A 20,000-nucleotide genomic window follows, 5' to 3' on the forward strand; every position below is an offset into this window, starting at 1 on the left:
GTCAATCAGCCGTCACTACAAGAAAGATGTCTAGGACGAATGGAAACAAGGCCATGATAAGCGAACAAATGTCGGGGGTTTCAACTTTTTTTTATTGATGCCAAATCTGAGGAAGAACTTCTCCAAGCATCCTTGACAGGGTAACACAACCTTATACTTTCCCTATAACTAAACCGTAACTAAATATTCAAAATCACATGTTATTCATGGTCCAAATAAGATCTCCCCGCTATTGTTAACACACACTGGCTATTATGATGAACGGTGCACTTTATTTAAGTGATATTACCTCATGTGACTGCACGGAGCTAGGTACTCCATCAGACTAGATGAATTCTTATGCTGAAACCTCATAAAACTAATTGAGCACAAGGAAGATATACTATAACATATTTAAATGGTCAATTAAGGAAGAAAATTATATTCTCAACAGTATTTGAGACGTAAAGAAGAAATTTGATGGCATATTCGAATATCTATCTTATATAAATATCAAATGTTAGGCCCTAGCACCTTCAGTTCTAGGAACTTTAACTGAAGAAAAATTAAACAACAGATTGAATAGATGAATTTTGATCCGGATGCGTATAAGAGTCCATTGTAGTTTAATGCTAACGTTTAGGCTAACGTATATGTCACGCTTGAGTGTGAAAACGCATTTGGGTTAATCTGTCAAGCCTAAAATTAATAAAGCATTTTTATCTCTACGCGCACGAGTTGAACAGACGCATTTTCTTGGATATGTTCGACGGGATAGACTGGTGTGCATCCATGAATCTCTAAAAGAAGTTTTGGTTATCGTTCAGTTTGCCACGAAATGTTTGAACTGGAATATTTGTTGATATATATATATATATATATATATATATATATATATATATATATATATATATATATATATATATATATATATATAATCAACAAATGTATGTGTGCGTGTGTGTGTGTGTGTGTGTGTGTGTGTGTGTGTGTGTGTGTGTGTGTAATTACGTTTGCACAGTAGCCCCAGTTAGATCTCTAAAGTTAAGCAACGTTGAGCCTGGTCAGTAGCAAATTATCTGAACACTTAAGAATTCCCGGAGCTGTATGTTCTCTCCGCTTATCTCGACCCGACCATGTTTCCAGCCACCCTGCACTTATACTTGCCACTGGGCTCAAGTAGTGCCGATTCAGGAGAGGTGAAGTTGAGGATTGTGCAACCCTGTTTCACAATTACACGCGCAGCTACCCTTACAGAGGGTATCCATTGATTTTCGAGACTGAATGGAAGCGATTATGATTTGTTGGTCTGTAACAAGTGAGTAATCTAAAAGCATTTTCGTCAATATAAAATGCTTAAGTTTGAAATATATTCATAGCTAAATGCGTAAATTTAGTTGTAGTATATTGAAAATATTCATTCTGGTTTTATCAACGCCGTATAATCATCATCATCATCATCATCATAGAATATTAAAAACTGTCCATTCTGGTTTTGTCAGTATACGTCCGCAGCATCATCATCATCTCCATCATCATCATCTCCATCATCATCATCGTCATCATCATCATCATCATCATCATCATCATCATCATCATCATCATCATCATCATCATCATCGTCATCGTCATCATCATCATCATCATTATCATCATCATGGTCATCATCATCACCACCATCATCATCACCATTATTATCATAATGTATTAACAATATCCATTTTTGTTTTGTCAATATACGGCTCCATCATCATGATCATGATCATGATCATGATCATGATCATCATCATCATCATCATCATCATCATCATCATCATCATCATAAGTATGGTCATCATCATCAACATCATCATCATCATCACCATTATTATCATAATGTATTAACAATATCCATTTTTGTTTTGTCAATATACGGCTCCATCATCATCATCATCATCATCATAATCATCATCATCATCGTCATCATCATCATCGTCATCGTCATCATCATGTTGTAGGTGTAGTTTGCGATTATATTATTTAGACCACTGGTTGAAGTGGGAGGGACAGAAAAATTAAGCAAGTTTGCCGGCAGTTCAAGAAGAAACATGAAAGCTTATCAGATCAGATCAGTTTCAGCTTTTGTTTTTGACGGTTCTCAGCTTCGGCCTTCTTCTATTTTTCCCCTTTTTGTTATTTCATTATCGTTTAAAACTCATGTCGTTTATGTTTGTTTTGACAAGTAGCGTCCTTTGTTTATTGCGGAGCGTTCGGCTTTTATATGCCTTTCTTTCTTGCCTGTCTGTCTTTTTCATGTTTTATTTATTTTCCCCAAACAAGGCATATTGTTACTGAAACGTAAGCGGTTTCAGTGATATGATCCACGTTTATAAGGTAATAACCCATACGAAGAAAATTGAGCAACAGGATCTTTTTTCACATTAGATTTAACTTTGTATATATTGGAACTATTTTGAGACCAGTAAACATGAAAAGGAATTCAAAAGATATAGGGTGCGACATAAGACTGCTTAATACTCTAGCATCTATTGCTGTACAAAATAAAGAGGTGTAATCGTGCTGCTAGTCCGGTTGATTCGGAGTATTTATGTTGAAGGAGTATAAATGCAGTACGTTTATCGGAGCACATTTTCTGGAAGTACTTGCCAAACAGACTCAAAGATGCAACAGTGCGGCGATGCTACAGAAAATATAGCTCGGCAGACAGTGCATGTGCTACGAGAGTTGAAATACAGTGTCCCAAATAAATATCTTATCCATAAATGTACATGTATTTAAAAAAAATTATAAGTTTATTCAAGCTTGTGATGGTGCATCCTACCGGATGCAAAACACTTACTGCTAACTCAGATATTCCAACCAAGAGATCTTTTTTACGATTTTGACCGTTACTTTAAGTGCAATTGTTTTAATTTCTCTCGCACTAGTGTCACTGTGTATATTTGCCATGGAGTTAAAAAAAAAAAAATTCTCCATGAGGTCAGTTGCTGCTATAATTTCTGGAAAGATAGAACTCTTACTGAGTTTCCAGTTTCTTTTCGTGTCATACACAAGACCTTGTATTTCGTTAAGCGGCTCTGATTTGTGACAGATTTAACGATAGGTGGATTAGTCGACTCCCAGTTATTTTACATTCTAGAATGTATTGCAGTGCCGTCGAATGATACAAGAGACTTCGTGAGTCGTTCTACAGAACAAACTGCTATGTGAAAGCCCTTGCGATTCTTGCTGTAAGTAGGTATAGAATACATTACTTCGTTGTTTATCCTGTACTGAAAAAGGCTATTCGTTGCCTAGCTTCGATGAACTAACGTAAATGGGCCTTACAACGTAACCGTTGTCGTAAAATTTGACATAACTTTCGAAAAGACATTAAAATCTCAGAGAGAAATGTATCTAATGTTGACTTCATCAAATTTATGCATACGTTTCGAAAGAGATAATTGGTTCTACTAAAAACATACTCCCCTCCATAAAAACAAACAAAAATGAAGGAATGATTCATAATATAAGCATTGCATGAATAAGCAACTCTGCCATCGAACTGATTATTTATACATTATTCATTGTCCAGGGTAATTATTTAATTTTGACTATCCACCCGTAGAAATCTTTGATAAAACGAACTTTTAATAAAAATAGTGATCGATAATCCACAAGAGAGTGAAAACATGTGTTAAATATTATTGAAATTTGGGAAGAAAAAGAGAGTAGATGCCAAATATGAATATTACACTATTTGAAGAAAACTTCATCGAAAAAATGAGGCTGACTATGTCCATAAAATACTATATTTGAAATCACATGATAGTATACCTGAAAATCCATAAGCTTACAGTGACCTACACACACGAATGCACACACAGGCACAGAAAGGTAAAAGTCTGAGGAAGCTACAGACGGCCAAAAAAAAACGGCCGGGTAGCTGAAACAATAATGTAACTTAACAGAAAGATACGGTAATAAAAAATGAAACGCATATTTGCTCTACAACAGTATTGGGCACTTTCTTCAGTTTTTATTAATTACAATTTCTACTATATATATATATATATATATGTATATACATATATATATGCATGCATACATATATATATATATATATATGGGTGTGTGTGTGTGTGTGCGTGTGTGTGCGTGTGTGGGTGTAATTAAAATTATAAATAATTATTTATAATACCTACAGGCAGTAGTGATTCATCCAGTGCAGGAAGTTACGAATGCCTCTTGTAGTGGGATTCTAAATCCGCAACGAAATCAACTAAGTCTCCACATATATGTGTGGGTGTGTGTGTGCGTGTGTGTGTGTGTGTGTGTGTGTGTGTGTGTGGCTTATGTGTGCGCTCCTGTGTGTCTTAGTACATATTCTCCCTTCGATTTACCATACTAATTCTTTACCAAGTATTTAAGCAACATCCAAATAATACGGGTTTTTTGTTTTCTGGGGACACAGTTTCGGATTTTTACACATTTAATTTCCTGTTGGCAATTTTTGTTGTTTCCAACTTATTTGGAAGGAATTTTCTTTTAATTTGAACCGTATGACCCACGGAGACACGACTGTCAAGGAACAATTTGTGATTATATATATATATATATATATATATATATATATATATATATATATATATATATATATAACTATTTCATTTATTCACATAAATTTACTATAAGAAAGTATAGATTTATGCGTAAACTTTAAGTATTTACTTCAAAAGTGCTCAATACGTAGGTAGAGCTAGTACTATATATATATATATATATATATATATATATATATATTACAAGACAGTCCGGAAGTATCAATGACCAGAAGCCATTCGAGGATGAGGGTTATAGAGTTTAAGGTGGTCAGTGTGATAACAGGGCAGTGATCATATTTAGTGAAAACTAGACAGAATTTTACTATTTAAGAGGAGAGAGAGCAAGAACTTGTTCACATTGTATTTGGCGACGACTATGTTGTAGTCAGCCTTGAACCAGCACAGTGAAACAGAGAGCCATAGGCGGGTACTTCTATTTATTCATGTAATTTGCGTTTAAATCTAGGGACTGATAAGAAGTAGAGGAACTTGTTGATATTGGTTGTAGCTTGACGAGTGTCTTTTTAGAGAATTTCCAACGGATTTATATAATAGTGATCAATACAGACATGTAGAGACTTCGCTACACACGCATGGCAATATTTCGGCCTGTACTTTTAGATAACTAAGATCTTCTATGGATCGCATGATATTTAGTTTTACAGCAAAACTTATTTATTTCATTCTTTCGTTTTCTTTTTCAATGTGAACGTCTAAATGAAAGAAGTTTTAACCCGAGATCTTATTAATAGTTATCAATAAGTACAGATCGAACTATTGTTATGCTAGTGTTAGCGAAGTATGCACAGCTTTATATGAATGAATATATATATATATATATATATATATATATATATATATGTATATACATACATATATATATACATACATATATATATATATATATATATATATATATATATATATATATATATATATATATATATATATATATATAGTCAAAGATATCTCCGTGGTCGGTTTCGAATCTACCAACCAGCTGTAATCGTGACGCTGTGCACTAATGTTTCCCGAAAGGAGGAAACATTAGTGTCTGTAAGTGTATAAAAAATTGTGATAATATATATATATATATATATATATATATATATATATATATATATATATATATATATATATATATATATATATATATATTATTTATATATATATAAATTATTTACTATAATAATTATTAAATACCTACAGAGACTAGTTTCATTCTTTCAGGATCCATCAGTGTAGGGTATCACTATTAACACCAGTTGATAGATTCGAATCCAGCGACAGAACACATCCCTTGCTTCATTAGCAGGGGGGCCTAATCAATTCGATTACCGTTAACCGCGTGAAAAGCTGTCGAATTTTAAACATTTATTTTTTTTTTTTTAATTTTAACGTCTGTCGGAGTGATCTAATCATTATATGCTGATCAGCGCATAAGAGCTAAATTGACCGACTTTAATTCAACTGAAAGTGCTCAACGATAAGAAACATTTTTTTTAAAGCGGCAGACACACACACACAGACACATATATATATGTGTGTATATAGGTGTGTTGTGTGTGTTTGTGTGTATGCGTGTACGTGTGTGCGTGTGTGTATGTGTATGTTGTCACATGCAGCTGTTCATTAACAAACACAACAATTACATTATACAGTCACAAAAAATACACGATAGAAGGGGCGTATTTTCGCTAGTTCGATTAATTTACAATTAAAACATGCGCGTCCATTGTGTTTAAAGTATGAAAGCTAATAAGTAAGACGCTAGTTACTATACTTAGATGAAAACTGAGGACGAGAGAGAGAGAGAGAGAGTGAGAAAGAAAGAAAAAAATGACGACCAATTGCACGGTGGCATAGGGGATTATCATTGCAGTAACTTTGCAACAATTTTAAATACGTATTTGCGAGTTTGCAGGGAAACTCCGTGTTAGCTGGTCGGTTATTATCGCAAGGGTTTGTTAAAAGATCGCGCGCCATGTTCTTCGGCCACAAAAAGAAAAAAAAATAGAGGCGGCAGCTGATCTTTGCTGATTGCTGACTGCGCTTACTCCACGGGTCAGCTGGCGACGAACAATGATAAATATCTTGTCAGGGAACGCGGGTAACGCAGGTGGGGACAACCCACGGGTCTTAATAATGTTGGCACTAAAATCAATATGGGCGAGTCTAGCAACGGCGAAATCGACTTTTGTAATTAACAAAGCAACGGTGATGTATTAATTAAAAACAGACGAGCGGTGACAGAATGAGAAATGTCGACTGTGAACGGACAAAAACTGAAACGGTAAATCAAACAATGTAACAAGCTTCGTACTATCGGCAATTTCAACAGTCACAGAGACATTAAATAAATTCATATGTTGTACCTATTTACAATGCCTCCCCACGGGACAGAGTTAGACACCATGGTCGTTTTTTAACGTGGAGAAAAGGTACAAAAATAAAAATTGTCTCAATCGTGAAGGATTTCTCCTCCACTGAAAGAGAACGAAACATGGAAGTATCGCATCTGAAGAACAGATACTACACTTTGAGGTATTTATTTGCTCCCCCACTGAGCAAATTAGGCACAAGGCCGATTTTTAAAGTGAGGAGTGAAGGGGAAATGGGGACCAACTCCCCGGGGAGTAGGGGAGCTGGATAGTGACAATTGGTATGAAGGGTTGTCCCTTCATTGACCAAGGTCTTATATGTGGGGTCGCCCCCACATATGTTCTTTGCTTGCAGTATCTGCCGGACAGATGCTACACTTTGATCTTGGCCAAACGGCCTAGTAAAATTCATATATTGTAATCCACTAATATCTCTACGACTCCTAATACTAATCCTCCTCCTTCTCCTCCTCCTACAACTATCTATACTATAAATAAAATTCTAAATGTTTACTTTTTTATGTGTGTGTGTATATATATACCAATAAAACGTTCGAACGGATGTATAAAATCGAAAAATTCTTTTTTTTCACTGAAATGTGTGAGTCTCTGGATTGTCTGTATTTATCTATGTTGCGTAACGAACAACGCCGAGTCACACAAAAAGCTTGAGATAAGGATTGGAGGGCCGTTTCGTGCAATTGTTGAAAATGTTACCTGCCCATGTCAACGGAATTTAGTACTGTCTGTATACAGTTGCGGTAACATCGTCCGGTATATGGAGAGGGCCTGTGGCGCAATGGATAAAGCGTTTGACTACGGATCAGAAAATTCTAAGTTCGAATCGTGGCAAATTCGTAATAGTCTTAACCATTATTTTATCCAACGTTTACTCATTATCGTTACCCTTAGTTAAAGTATTTTTGGTGTTTTTTTTTCAGTAATTTTGTTTATGCATATGGGAGTTTCCCATATTCCGAGTTCACAGGGTAAGCGTTGATGGTAAGACGATGTTGAGTGTACTTAATGTTGAGTGTACTCGAGTTTGTGTTTGCCTCGGCGTTTTGTGTGCCGACGCGGCACAGCCGCTATTAAATAATAATGATTATTATTTACTCGCTAGGAGTTCTCATACTGGTCATCACTAGCGATTACTCAGTGCCAAGTTATAACTAGGGGTAGGACAACAGCATATTCTTTTCATTATTTTGACTCTCGAGTGTGTATCCGTTGATATCTAATATGATTTTATATAGAACTAGCGGGGGGTACCCGGCGTTGCCCCGGTGTTTGGAGGTGTGTGTGTGTTGGGAAGAGGAGGTAGATCAAAACAACCCTGTTAAAAAAAAAAAAACGTTAGCCGGGTGTTTTGAGGTGTAAAAGAAAAAAAAGTTTAGATGAAAGGTAGGCTTGAACCCCGAACCTTTGACGTGGTGGTGGAAAGGAAATGGGGGAAAACATCTGCGACCTAACCATCTCGACCACGGGAATATATGAATTGATAAGTGTGTTAAGTTGACGTTTATAAACCGAAATTGACAGGGGCGAGAACGTTAAGTCGCTTGATGTTTGACCTAGTTTTGCGCTGGAAGCCAGTTTCTGTTTTCCCCGCTATGCGGCGATCAAAAAATTTCTCGAAAATAGCTTGTAAAAGTCGGGTAAATTAAAGATAGCTGCAACCAGAGTTCCTCAGTCGTAGATATTATTATTTAGACAGCATATAAAAGGTTTTAAGAAGGAGCGAGCCAACCGAGAATCACGGCCAAAAAAGCCTTTTGTAGACATACACAAAAAGCGAACACACATACATACACACATACATACCCACATTTTCGCTTATATATATATATATATATATATATATATATATATATATATATATATATATATATATATGTATATATATATAGATGATGTGCTTCTCGGTTGATTAACCGTGTCTAACTGTGTCGGATATGTACTCCAGAGTCAAATCAATGAAATGAATATGCTGTTGTCAAAGGTCTAGTTATAAATATACCAAAAATAAATAAATAAAATAAAATATTAAAATAATATTGATTATAAACACAGCTCTTACATGATTAAATTCAAATAAAATGGAATTGATTTCTAAAACGAAATAGATTAAATACTAATTGCCTTGAAATTGTTCGCGTTTAATATAGCCACCGTTTACTATAGTATTTATGCTTAAACGAAACTGGTAGACATATCCGACGAATGAAGATTTTTCTCGAAACATACCTTACAGAACTTTCATCTTACTATGTTTATGCAAGTAAGAACACAATGAGAGAAACATTCATATGTATTCTATTATCATTATACTTTATACTAGCGGGACCTGCGGAAATTCAACAGGGGGCTTATTCATACATAATATATTAGTGTTGGTATTCTGTAGATGTTCAGCGTAAATGGAGACGCGCTGATATTTATGTGGCTCTTTTGATAAAACTGCAAAAGTATTTATCTAAGCTAGCAGGGACACCCAGCTTTACCCTGTCGTGAAGTACGCTTAAATATGGTATTTTAATTCTTGCATATTTCGTATACATTAATGTTCTATTGATTTTTATATATTATTAAGTTGCGATTTCAAAAATGAAAAACAAAATCCATATGATTTGGGTGCATCAGCTTGAATGGAAACCGAAACCAAAACTTTCTAAGAATTCTTGATAAATTTATTTATAAAAAAAAAAATAGATGATTTAAGTGCTATCAGCTATAATCGAAACCGAAACAAAAACTTATGAAGAATTCTTGGTAAAATAATTTATTACAAGAAATGGAAACCCATAGCAATTAAACGACGGTCACTCGGATGTAAGCGTGACACAGAAAATAACACACGCTATCGTGTGTGTGTGTGTGTGTGTGTGTGTACATATATATATATATATATATACATATATATATGTATATACACATATACATACATATGTATATATACATATATATGTATATATATATATACATATATATGTATATACACATATATATGTATATACATATATATGTGTATGTATATACATATATATATACATATATATATATGTATATACACATATGTATATACATATATATATGTATACATATATATATACGTACACACACACACACACACACACACACACGATAGCGTGTGTTATTTTCTGTGTCACGCTTACATCCGAGTGATGTGGTGTGTTGCACACAGGGCCTTTGAGCGTGTAGTGTTGTAGCTTAGTGAATGTGTAGAGTGCTTAGCTGCTTGGCTTTCAGGTGCTTTGCTCCTCTTGCTTCCAGCTGTAACCGCCACCTATACTCGCAAGAGTGAAGGGGAGGCAGTTTAGTAAGCCCTGCCCACTGGTGGTTAGAGCGTCTCACTGGTCAAGACTCGCATGCCACCTCCTCGTGGTACATCACGGTTTAACTGGGTACCTTGCGGCCCCAGGCTAAGTGTATGTGGGATCTCGGAGTAGTCTGGAGCCCCAGAGGTGTTGAGTGCATGGCCCTCCGGCGTGAGGACACGCCCTGGCTTACACCAATCCAGACCCCAGCTATGTGGTCAAATAGCAAAATGTCATCTCGGCAGCAGGAGTTGGCAGTCATGGTATGAGCGCAGCTGATATATTTTTCAACCACCGGTCTCCCATGGCGGATCACTGAGCGGATGAATCAAGAACGATCAACGGTCAGGGATCAACACCCAGTTAGCGGGTACTGCGGGGCAACCTACCACTGCTCCAGCTGTCGCACTCCTGTGCTCCGCTGGGGTCCGCAATGTTGGGTCCAGAGGTGGATGTTCTGTTCTGGGCAAGCACTCATCCACTACTTCCCTGCCCCGGCGCTTGACGTTTCAGGCAACTACTATGGATATGTCAAGAATAAATTCTCAGCATGTCCTGAAACGTGACCTCCAGGTCTTCGGCATCCCTCACAACACTTGGGAAACCTCTGCCGGCAACCGAGCAAAGTGGCAAGCTGCTATAAGATCTGGTGCCAAAAGATCCTGCCAGCAATACACAGACTTCCTGAACTGTAGAAGACTGAAGCGCCTTGCCAATCGTCGTCCTCGACGTTAAGGGCCTATCTATCTCCATATATATATATATATATATAGAGAGAGAGAGAGAGATAGAGATAGTGAGATGTCTTAATTTGCTTCAGTTGTGACTATCTGTTACATATTTTCAATGTATTTCCTCGTTCATTTTCTCGATATATAATAAATAAAGACCCAACATGTCACGCGTGTATTTTTATGTTCTTGCTTGTTTGTCACTGTGATTACGTTTCATCCGTACATGGCTGATTTCAATGGAAAGCGAAAAGAGAGAAAACAGGGAAATATTGAATAATAAAAGCAGTCCTTAGCAGTAGCAAAAGATGCAAATATTTAAAAAAAAAAAAAAAGGACGAGAAAGTAGAAACTGGAGAAATAAGAAAGAAACAAGGAAAGGTAGAAAATAAGAGAAATTAGAACAAAAGAAAAAGAGAGTGCGTGAGAAACATACCAGAATTGTTGGCGCCGAACGTTTACTTTGAAGATCGCCGACGTTTCGAGACAGCTTGTCGCCTTCGTCTAACTGATATTTCGGCTTACGATTCGCAATGTCAGATTAATTTTGAGCAGTTACAAAAATACATAAAAAAATGGAATAAATTGTAAATCTTAATATGAACAAAATTCAAAGCAGTTCAATGTGAATCGCTTTCACTCTTGGTTTCAAAGTTGAAAAATATCGGAATCGATTTGGTTGAATCATTATTTTAATCGAAGAAAAAAAAAAGAAAAAAAAAGAAAAAAGAAATCAAATTTTAATATTGAAAATTAAATGTAGCCTATGTTTTTTTTTGTTTTTTGCTTTTTTTATTTGACAATTTTTGGCGTTTTTCTTTTGTGTATTTATGTGCAAATATAATCAATACTCACGCAATTATATTTAAAACTGAACGTGGCGGTCGATAAAGTCCGTTTAAGAAATTAAACTTACGCCTTCTTTCAGGAATCAAGAAAAGAGAGGTCAATGAAACTTTTCAACTTCCGGTCGTCGAATACTCTCTGACTGTTCACTATGTATCGCATCTAACATGGCATTTATATGTACTTAAATTCTATCATATTTTTATGTTAATTGCCGATGACTTTGAATTTGAATGTTATCTTACGAAGCCAAGCGTGGTTTTGTGAATGGGTTCAGATTTCTCGACTAGCAGTAATTACCGCTTCCTACACTGATAATTACGTAAGCAGGAAACGCTAGTGTTTGTAGGCATAAAAATAATTTGTTTTCTGGAGCGTCCTCTTAATTGAACAAAGTTTACATAACTAGGTCGAGGTAGGATTTTAAATAAATACGAATAGAGATATATATGTATAAGAGGCATTCTCTGCCTGTTTGTGAAACAGAATACTCTCAACTAAACTCCTCTCTATTTTTAGTGTATATTTGAAACCTGTTATATAGGGACTTTTGTCACATGAAGCAAAATCTATTTTGTCTTAATCAGGTATAAATAACTGAAAAAAGGGTCAAAATTGACATAAAAATGGAGCTTCGCAGGCGCAAGTCAACTTAACATGCGTGTTATCGCATGCGTATATATACATTTATGTATAAAAAATCTTTTTCTTTTTTAAGTTTTTAAATGCCTATGGATTATGATCAGACGAAAGCGACTTAGGCTGGAAAGCTAAATGTTTTGGTTTCGATTTTAGTTGGTTGCACACAAGTCATATTATTATCATCATGTGAAATTTTGTATGAACCTTTGTTATCATAAAGTGCAGCAAACTAGGTAATATAATATCTATTCGATTCATAGTTAAATATATTAATCAATGAATTTGGCATAAAGCACCTATTATAAGCCAACGGGATATAACTTTTGCACGTTTTGAACGGTCTTAAAAGTTTGGTATACTTATATAAAATAAACAAAATAATTAAAATACAAACAACAAAGTTTAAATGTGGCAGACGGAAGCCCCTTGACACCACGGTTTTCGAGAGGAAAGCGTTATCGTGAACAGCAAAGGAAACATTTCGCTGTCTTCCACTTATAATTTATACATAGATGCTTAAAACACGTAACAATATAAATAAAATAAGATTATGAGGTTCAAGGTTAAATGGAGGAGTTTCTTTTGTTTCTCTGTTTGTTTGTTTTTTTGTTTTTTTAAGGGAACGTCCATATTAGACGAATGCTATTTTAAAATAAAACAATCAAAATTGCAATATAAAAATATGTTCAGATTCCATCGCATTCACAAACACACAAACATTTAAAACAAAACAAAAGGATAGAATTTATATAAGGTACTGACCATGGCGTTGTAATAAACTGATTCGTGATCATAAATATAAATAGCGTCGTTACATATTCCACTGGAGGTTCGATCAGGTATGTCCATTTCAATCATACGCAACATGAGTTTCCAGTCTTTGACATCTGAGTAAAAAGTCATTGTGCACTCTGTCCGATGTCGGAAGAATTTTTTTTTAGGCGTCCGATGGTGTGAAAAAACAGAAGCACCAGTTAGCCGTTTAGGTTTACCGCAGGCTGAGCCTTCCATATAATCTGAAAATAAATTAAAAAAAAAAACAATAAGAATTTAAACCGTTGTTATACTAAAATGGCGTTAAATACAATGCTTAATTTTTTAATGTTGTCTATACATTTCGAAGTTATTCAATCGCTTATTTTGTGTTCATTGGTACACTCATTTGTTAATACTATTCATTACTAGCAGGGAGACCCGACGTGGTTCGGGATTGAATTAGGATTAACCAATGTTTCACACCTCCGATACTTTTATTTTCATCAAAATCGATGAAATCGTCCATTTTTTTAATTAAATAAATTAATTGCCTTTCTAGTCGGGGACCCACAGTGGTGCACCTGGAGGTAGCTTCACATGCCTCCACGCTGTGATTTAGTCCACAATACACTGTAGTCTACATTGCACTGTAGAAAACTAACTGTCTATTTCATAAAGTTATTTTTATATGATAGCTTGAATTAAAAATTAAAATGTAAAAGTTACTGTTAGACCGACCTTTCTGTGCATAAGGGAAATTATACTGGTTCTCACTATATATAATGCCAGTAATGTCTACACCAGTGAGGAGGAGCGACAGTACTCCACTGCCTAGCTGAGCGCTAGTCAGTTATACCCGTATTCCTACCTTTGTACCTGTAATGTCAATACACTTCGTTTGTTAAACCAACCTCGCCTTGAGTTTCTTTTACTATTGTGTTACGACACAACAGTTACGTACTACAGGTCAATTATATTCAAACACGTTTCTGTCTCATCAAATAGCCTAATGGTGATTTTTGCTTGTTTGGTGATGAAAATTCTCAACGGCACATATGATGTTAGGCTGTATAAGGATGTTAACTATGGTCCTAATCGGACTGTTTCTTTTTTAATCGTATTATTTCGATTTTGGATTGCACATATTTGTTGAAAACATAACTAATAACTAGGGCTATGATAACAGCATGTTCTTTTCATTGTTTTTACTCTTAGGTGTTTATCCGTTGGTATCTTATATGCGGCTTTATAGAGTGATGTGGTTCTCGATTGACTAACTGCGTCTATCTGTGTCGGATATATACTCGAGCGTCTAAACAATGATAAGAATATGGTATTGTCATAGCCCTATCAATAACAAATCCTAGACACATAAAAAAAAAACATTTGTGTAAAATTTAAAATAAAATCATTCGACCCAACCGTTTTGGAGTCCATAGAAAACTAGTTCTCCTACACGCACACGTGCAGAGTTTTTATACATGTAGATGTCTATCTTTTGTTCGAAAGCATTGTAAATAGACGAAATAAAATAGACGGAAAACATAATTCCTATGCTATCTACATCTTTGAAGTTTTAAAGGTATTTAAGTATAAGAAAATAAAAACAAAAGACTGTACTAAGAAAATGTCTAAAGAATGATTTCCACAGTAAGAAAAAAAATCATGGACGATTCACAATAAAAATATACGAAAAGTATTAATTATTCACCTTTCTTTCTTTCTTTCTTTCTTTCTGTGTGCATTTATTTATCTCCTCGTCAGGAGATTTGACTCTCCGTACAAAAAAAAAAATGGTTTAAAAAACGAAGACACCTGGGAAAATGCGCCCTACCATACAAAAAAATGCCCAGACGCCCTGTCGATGTTTATGCGACCAGCAGTAAAGTAACCCCTTCTCAAACAGAAGGTAAAGTCCCGTAAGACTGAACAGAACCATATGCCAGCTCAATAAATATCGTCGAATTCAAGGACGTATACTCAACTAGCCTGGATAACAACCCAAACCTTCTTTTGTGATTTAATCACTTATTCTCCCCTCATTATCAATAAGAAAACACCTCCCCCCCCCCGAACGCGGTGGTCAGAGCGCGGTGCTATATCACCTCCTTCCAGCGGGCTCTTCTCACGAGACGCCTTTGCTGATCTGGTCACGCCCTCCCCTGTCAACGAGGCGATCTCATCAGAGAAGCTATTGATCCGGTTCCTCCTTGGGACGGGAAGAAACGACGCAGCAACCAGCTTAAAACGTGGCCAAGAATGGTTAAGCAAGATACTGCATTGTTTCTGGGTCCAACAATCTACGGTGTTCGACGTTGGAACCGTGTTGATAGCGTTAGCGTTGGCGATGTATCTGCAGGCAGCTTTCGTGTGAGATGCGGTGAATTAATTGGAAAGAATCGGCTTAACCGATTCGGGGTGATTGCCGCCTCAAGACAACGACTAAACTTTACTCCATTACTTCTGTCTTTCGTCTAATAGTCTTCTTTTTCTCCCCCCCCACCATTTCAATTTGGTATTCAATCCTGTATTTTTATCTCAAGCAATGTTTATTCTTTTTTTAGATTACATCATTCCTTTATTCATTTCAGTAAAAATAAGTGAAGCATGCATGCCTCCTTGAATGCACAGTAAACGAGGTATAAAAAATGGCCAAGTTCAATATCCCTCGCCTCTATTTAGCCCCCAAAGACCCCAGTGTTACATCAAATCCTAGTGAAAATGAACAAACGGCGCGGTTTTAGGCCTTAACATATGTAAATTAGAGTTCTGCACCATGCAAAAAAAAGAAATGAATAAATCCATCACCACCCTCCGATTCAGCCCCGCAAATCCCCAAGGCCTCAACATATTTAAATTTGAGTTTAACACCATGCAAAACTGCTAAATAGACATACACAGAAAATTTGGGGCACATATGGTAAAATATACTCAAAAGTGAAGTTCTTTTATTAGCCCTAAAAGAGCAGCTGGTGCACACCCAATAATTATCGCGAAGTATAGACAAACAAAATTATATAGAGATCAGTAACAACTTTTCCGAAAGTTTTATAAAAATCCAAGGCATCAATTTTTTTAATAAGCACAAAAGTGTCAATTTTAGTCATTTTAATCCGAAAAGCACTCCTAGAGGGGGGGGGGGAACCGGTGTTTTCTCTGAAAACCCGTTCTGTTACATTTTTACTCATATCATGTTTAATGTTTGTGCAAAATTTGAAAACATTGCAAGATGTAGTTATTTGGAAAAGTGCGGAGAGACGAACGGATGAACGGGCGCGAGTGAATTCACAGGTCCACCATACTTTTTGTCGGGAGATAGAAAAAAAACACGTATCAAAAAAAAAAAAAAATACAGAAAGAAATGATCGATATTATATGATTATATTTCAATTCCAGAAGGTGTAAAGATAATTTACCCCAAGAAAAGGGCCCGGATAAAAGAAGGGAAGCTACAGCAAAACAATGCAGAACAGATGGTATTCGATCGTGGTTCCTTTCCTTCCTTTTCTTTTATATGCTTTCTTTTTATTATGTGTCGTCTGATGATGATTTATCTTACTTCATAGATTAATACCCTATTCCAGACACTACATATAGATGAGATTAAAATAAAATAGTAAATACTGCTGTCTTTTGGCTGTTTCAGCTGTTTAGAGCCTTTGATTGTCCAACGGGAACTGGGCTATTTTGGTGCCATTTTATCTGTCGGGCTGATGTTGGTCCCGTATAGTCCTAAGGGGTCCACTTTCCCACGTCTTGCCTCCACATCCTGAGGATTAAGTAAGTTCATTGCTTATAGACTAGGTGTCTCGAGAAAGCAATTACGATGGGTCTGGTCAGGCCATTTTTGATAAGTTAGAGTACCGCCTGGCCTGATTCTCCCTACCTTTCAACGTCGTATCGCATTTTCCTGCAGTGAGATGAAAGTAAACGCTATGATCTTTCTGTAATATATTTTTAAATATATAACACCGTGTAGTTTATTTATTTTCAGCCTTTAAAGAGCACACGACTTTTTTGTCTTTTTTTAAAAATTTGTCCATTCACTTCTTAGTTTATTTGCTTCTTTCTATCGTTTTTAATTTTCACCTTTCTTTCGTTTTCGTATTTATACATTTAACTATGCATTAATTACGCCAATCTTTCTAATATACGATGAAGCAAATAACAACCGAAAGTAAAAGAAATCAAAATGAATGAATACTTGCTGTCATCCGATTACATCCAAATTCAAAGATTCTTAGAGAGATTTAAAACGAAAAAGAAATACAAAAACAACACAGGAAACAATAAAAAAGAGACATCCAATAAAACAATACGGCTAAGTCTCTCTATAAATTGTCGAATTACCCCACGTTCTTTCTCGCCTCCCAGCACCATCCCCCATTGGCATTCAACCGAGGACGCTATTCGACCTGACGCGCGATGATCATTAGGTTATATCACCAATGTTTACAGAACAGAGCCGTCGTTAATGGCGGCCGCATCAATCTCCCAGAAGTCAGACGCACGCCCACTAAATAATCATCACGTCATTATTAATGTCATCTCGCCTGGCGTCGAACAAAGTGGCGATGATTTATAATAGTTTCCACGTTACGAGAAGATCGCAACAGTAAGAGAATTAGTACTGACAAAGAAATAACTGGTTGGTCTTTATGGACGGATACATTCTGGTTGGTTTCTGTCTTCACTGAAGATGTTTTCTTGCTGATATCACAATAAAGTTAAGACATGTAGAATAGGTTGACAAGTCTCCTTCTAACATTATTATCTACATTAGTAGGAAATGAATAGAATGTAGATGAATACGAAGTGCCTTCAATAAGTTTCCATACTTTTTGTACGGACACATTTATTGATAGTAGACACGTGAAACTCCAGTTCTCCTTTGAAGTAAATTCCCCCAGCTGCAATGCTCTTGTTGTACCGTTACAGCAACTTGTGGAATGCCCCATGGAAGTTCTTCTGTGAGCATGTCAATGACCCTCGTAACGCCCTTTTTTGATCGCCTCAATTATCTCATAACGACAACCTCTAAGGTTTGGAGAATAAGAAAAAGTCGCAAGAAGCAAGGTCTGGACTATAGCGAGGGTGAGGAACTGTCTTGATGCCCATCTTGGCCAGTCTTTATTTCTGATCTCCTCTGCGCAATATTAGCACAAACTTCGCACAAATCTTCTGCATCTTCAGTTCTTCGCGAATAATTGTGTACACAGTTCGCACACTGCATTTATCATCTCCATGGACACACCACGGTCCTTGTCCATGAAATCCAACTATTTGGCCAATCAACGCTGGTGTACTGACTGTCTTACTCTTTCCACACCTCTCATAATTTCTCACAAGCTCTCTGCTTTTCTTGAATCTCTTATGCCCCTCAAAAGCTTCTGCTCAGTTTATGCATGATGGGTCTTAATACAATCTAAATAATTACGTTTCTTGGCATTTTTCTTTGTTAAAACACAATGTTATTACATATCGTTTTTATAATATGCTTTCACGTCCAGATTGCATTTTTGAAATTCACCAGCTGTGACAATCAGGCTTAATTAGGGTGTATTATAATTCCTGCTGTAGCTGTTCGTTTGAACTTGGAAGTATAAAAATTGGTCAGCCATTTCATAAAATGCATAACAATAAGAGACTGAATTTTCAAGAATCTATGACAATTTAAAGTGCCTGTACAAAAATTCTGGAATATTATTTAATGCACTTCGTAGGAACATGCTTCGAAGTAGCATAAGCTCATGTGTATGGACGGGGGTCAAGGGTTAGGCATTTCTGTTGGGAGATAAACAGTTCATGTACGTGTGTTAAATTTAGAGTCCGGTGATCGTCATGCTGAATATTCCTTGACGAAGTAAAATCAAGGAACAAATGATCGGGAAGGTTCTATTGCGCCTTAAGCGAAAAGTGTAAGGGCTGGCCTGACTCACGTGAAGTGTGCTGACATTAATGAGACAACAGAAGCTGCTACCTTAAACGGAACCTTTTTTATACTCTGCCACATGCCTAGTTCGCCAGGAATATGGCCTCTGGCCGTGCAAACCCAGAGAAAAGTTAACTACTAGAACACATTAACTGTGTAACTATTTCTGCTTCATGGATGTCAATCTGAATCACACACTATAGAAAAAAAATTAGAACATTGTACCTTTAATCCTGATGTAAATAAACTTTTAATCAATAAAAAATTGTTGCATGTTAAAATAAAAAATAATGTTTGAAGACTTCTATGATTTGCTTTAATGAATTAAAATATTATCAAATATAATTTCATTGAGATATATATATATATATATATATATAGTGTTGGGAATATTAATCGGAATCGGAATCGGAATCGGGAATCGAAAAAATCGGAATATTTGAGAGTTATCGGAATCGTTATCAAATCGAAAAAGAATGTGCCCATTTTCCGATGCCAAAACGATTCTTTTAAGTGTCTTTTTTACTTAATTTTGTTTCAAGTAAAACCTTTCCTTGCTTGTAATAACGACAAAATGGTAAATATTTAGTGATTTCAAACTTACAGTAAAACGAAAATGAAGAGAACCCCCCCACACAAATGTACTTTTACGTTTAAGAAAATATCCATAAATTTAACATGTGTTTTTTACGGTAACTGGGAAAAAATAACAAATCCATAGTTAAATATTTAGAGATTTGTAAATAATCGGAATCGGGATCGGTAATTATATCGGAATCGGGAAAAATATTGGAATCGTTCCCTGACTAATA

General features: G+C 35.9%; 1 protein-coding gene across 2 annotated transcripts in view; it reads right to left on the bottom strand.

The window, feature by feature from the left end:
- Positions 1-20,000, bottom strand: part of LOC145277680 (uncharacterized) — a 683,502-nt gene that overhangs the window by 395,531 nt on the left and 267,971 nt on the right. For both annotated transcript variants that reach the window (XM_080129358.1, XM_080129357.1), the window contains exon 2: positions 13,263-13,516. In XM_080129358.1, the coding sequence (XP_079985484.1) occupies positions 13,263-13,516 (254 nt within the window). The remainder of the gene's footprint in view (positions 1-13,262; positions 13,517-20,000) is intronic.

The sequence above is a fragment of the Euprymna scolopes genome, chromosome 6 (assembly GCF_053919585.1).
Source record: "Euprymna scolopes isolate OS-2025 chromosome 6, ASM5391958v1, whole genome shotgun sequence".
Classification (NCBI taxonomy): Eukaryota; Metazoa; Mollusca; class Cephalopoda; order Sepiida; family Sepiolidae; genus Euprymna; species Euprymna scolopes.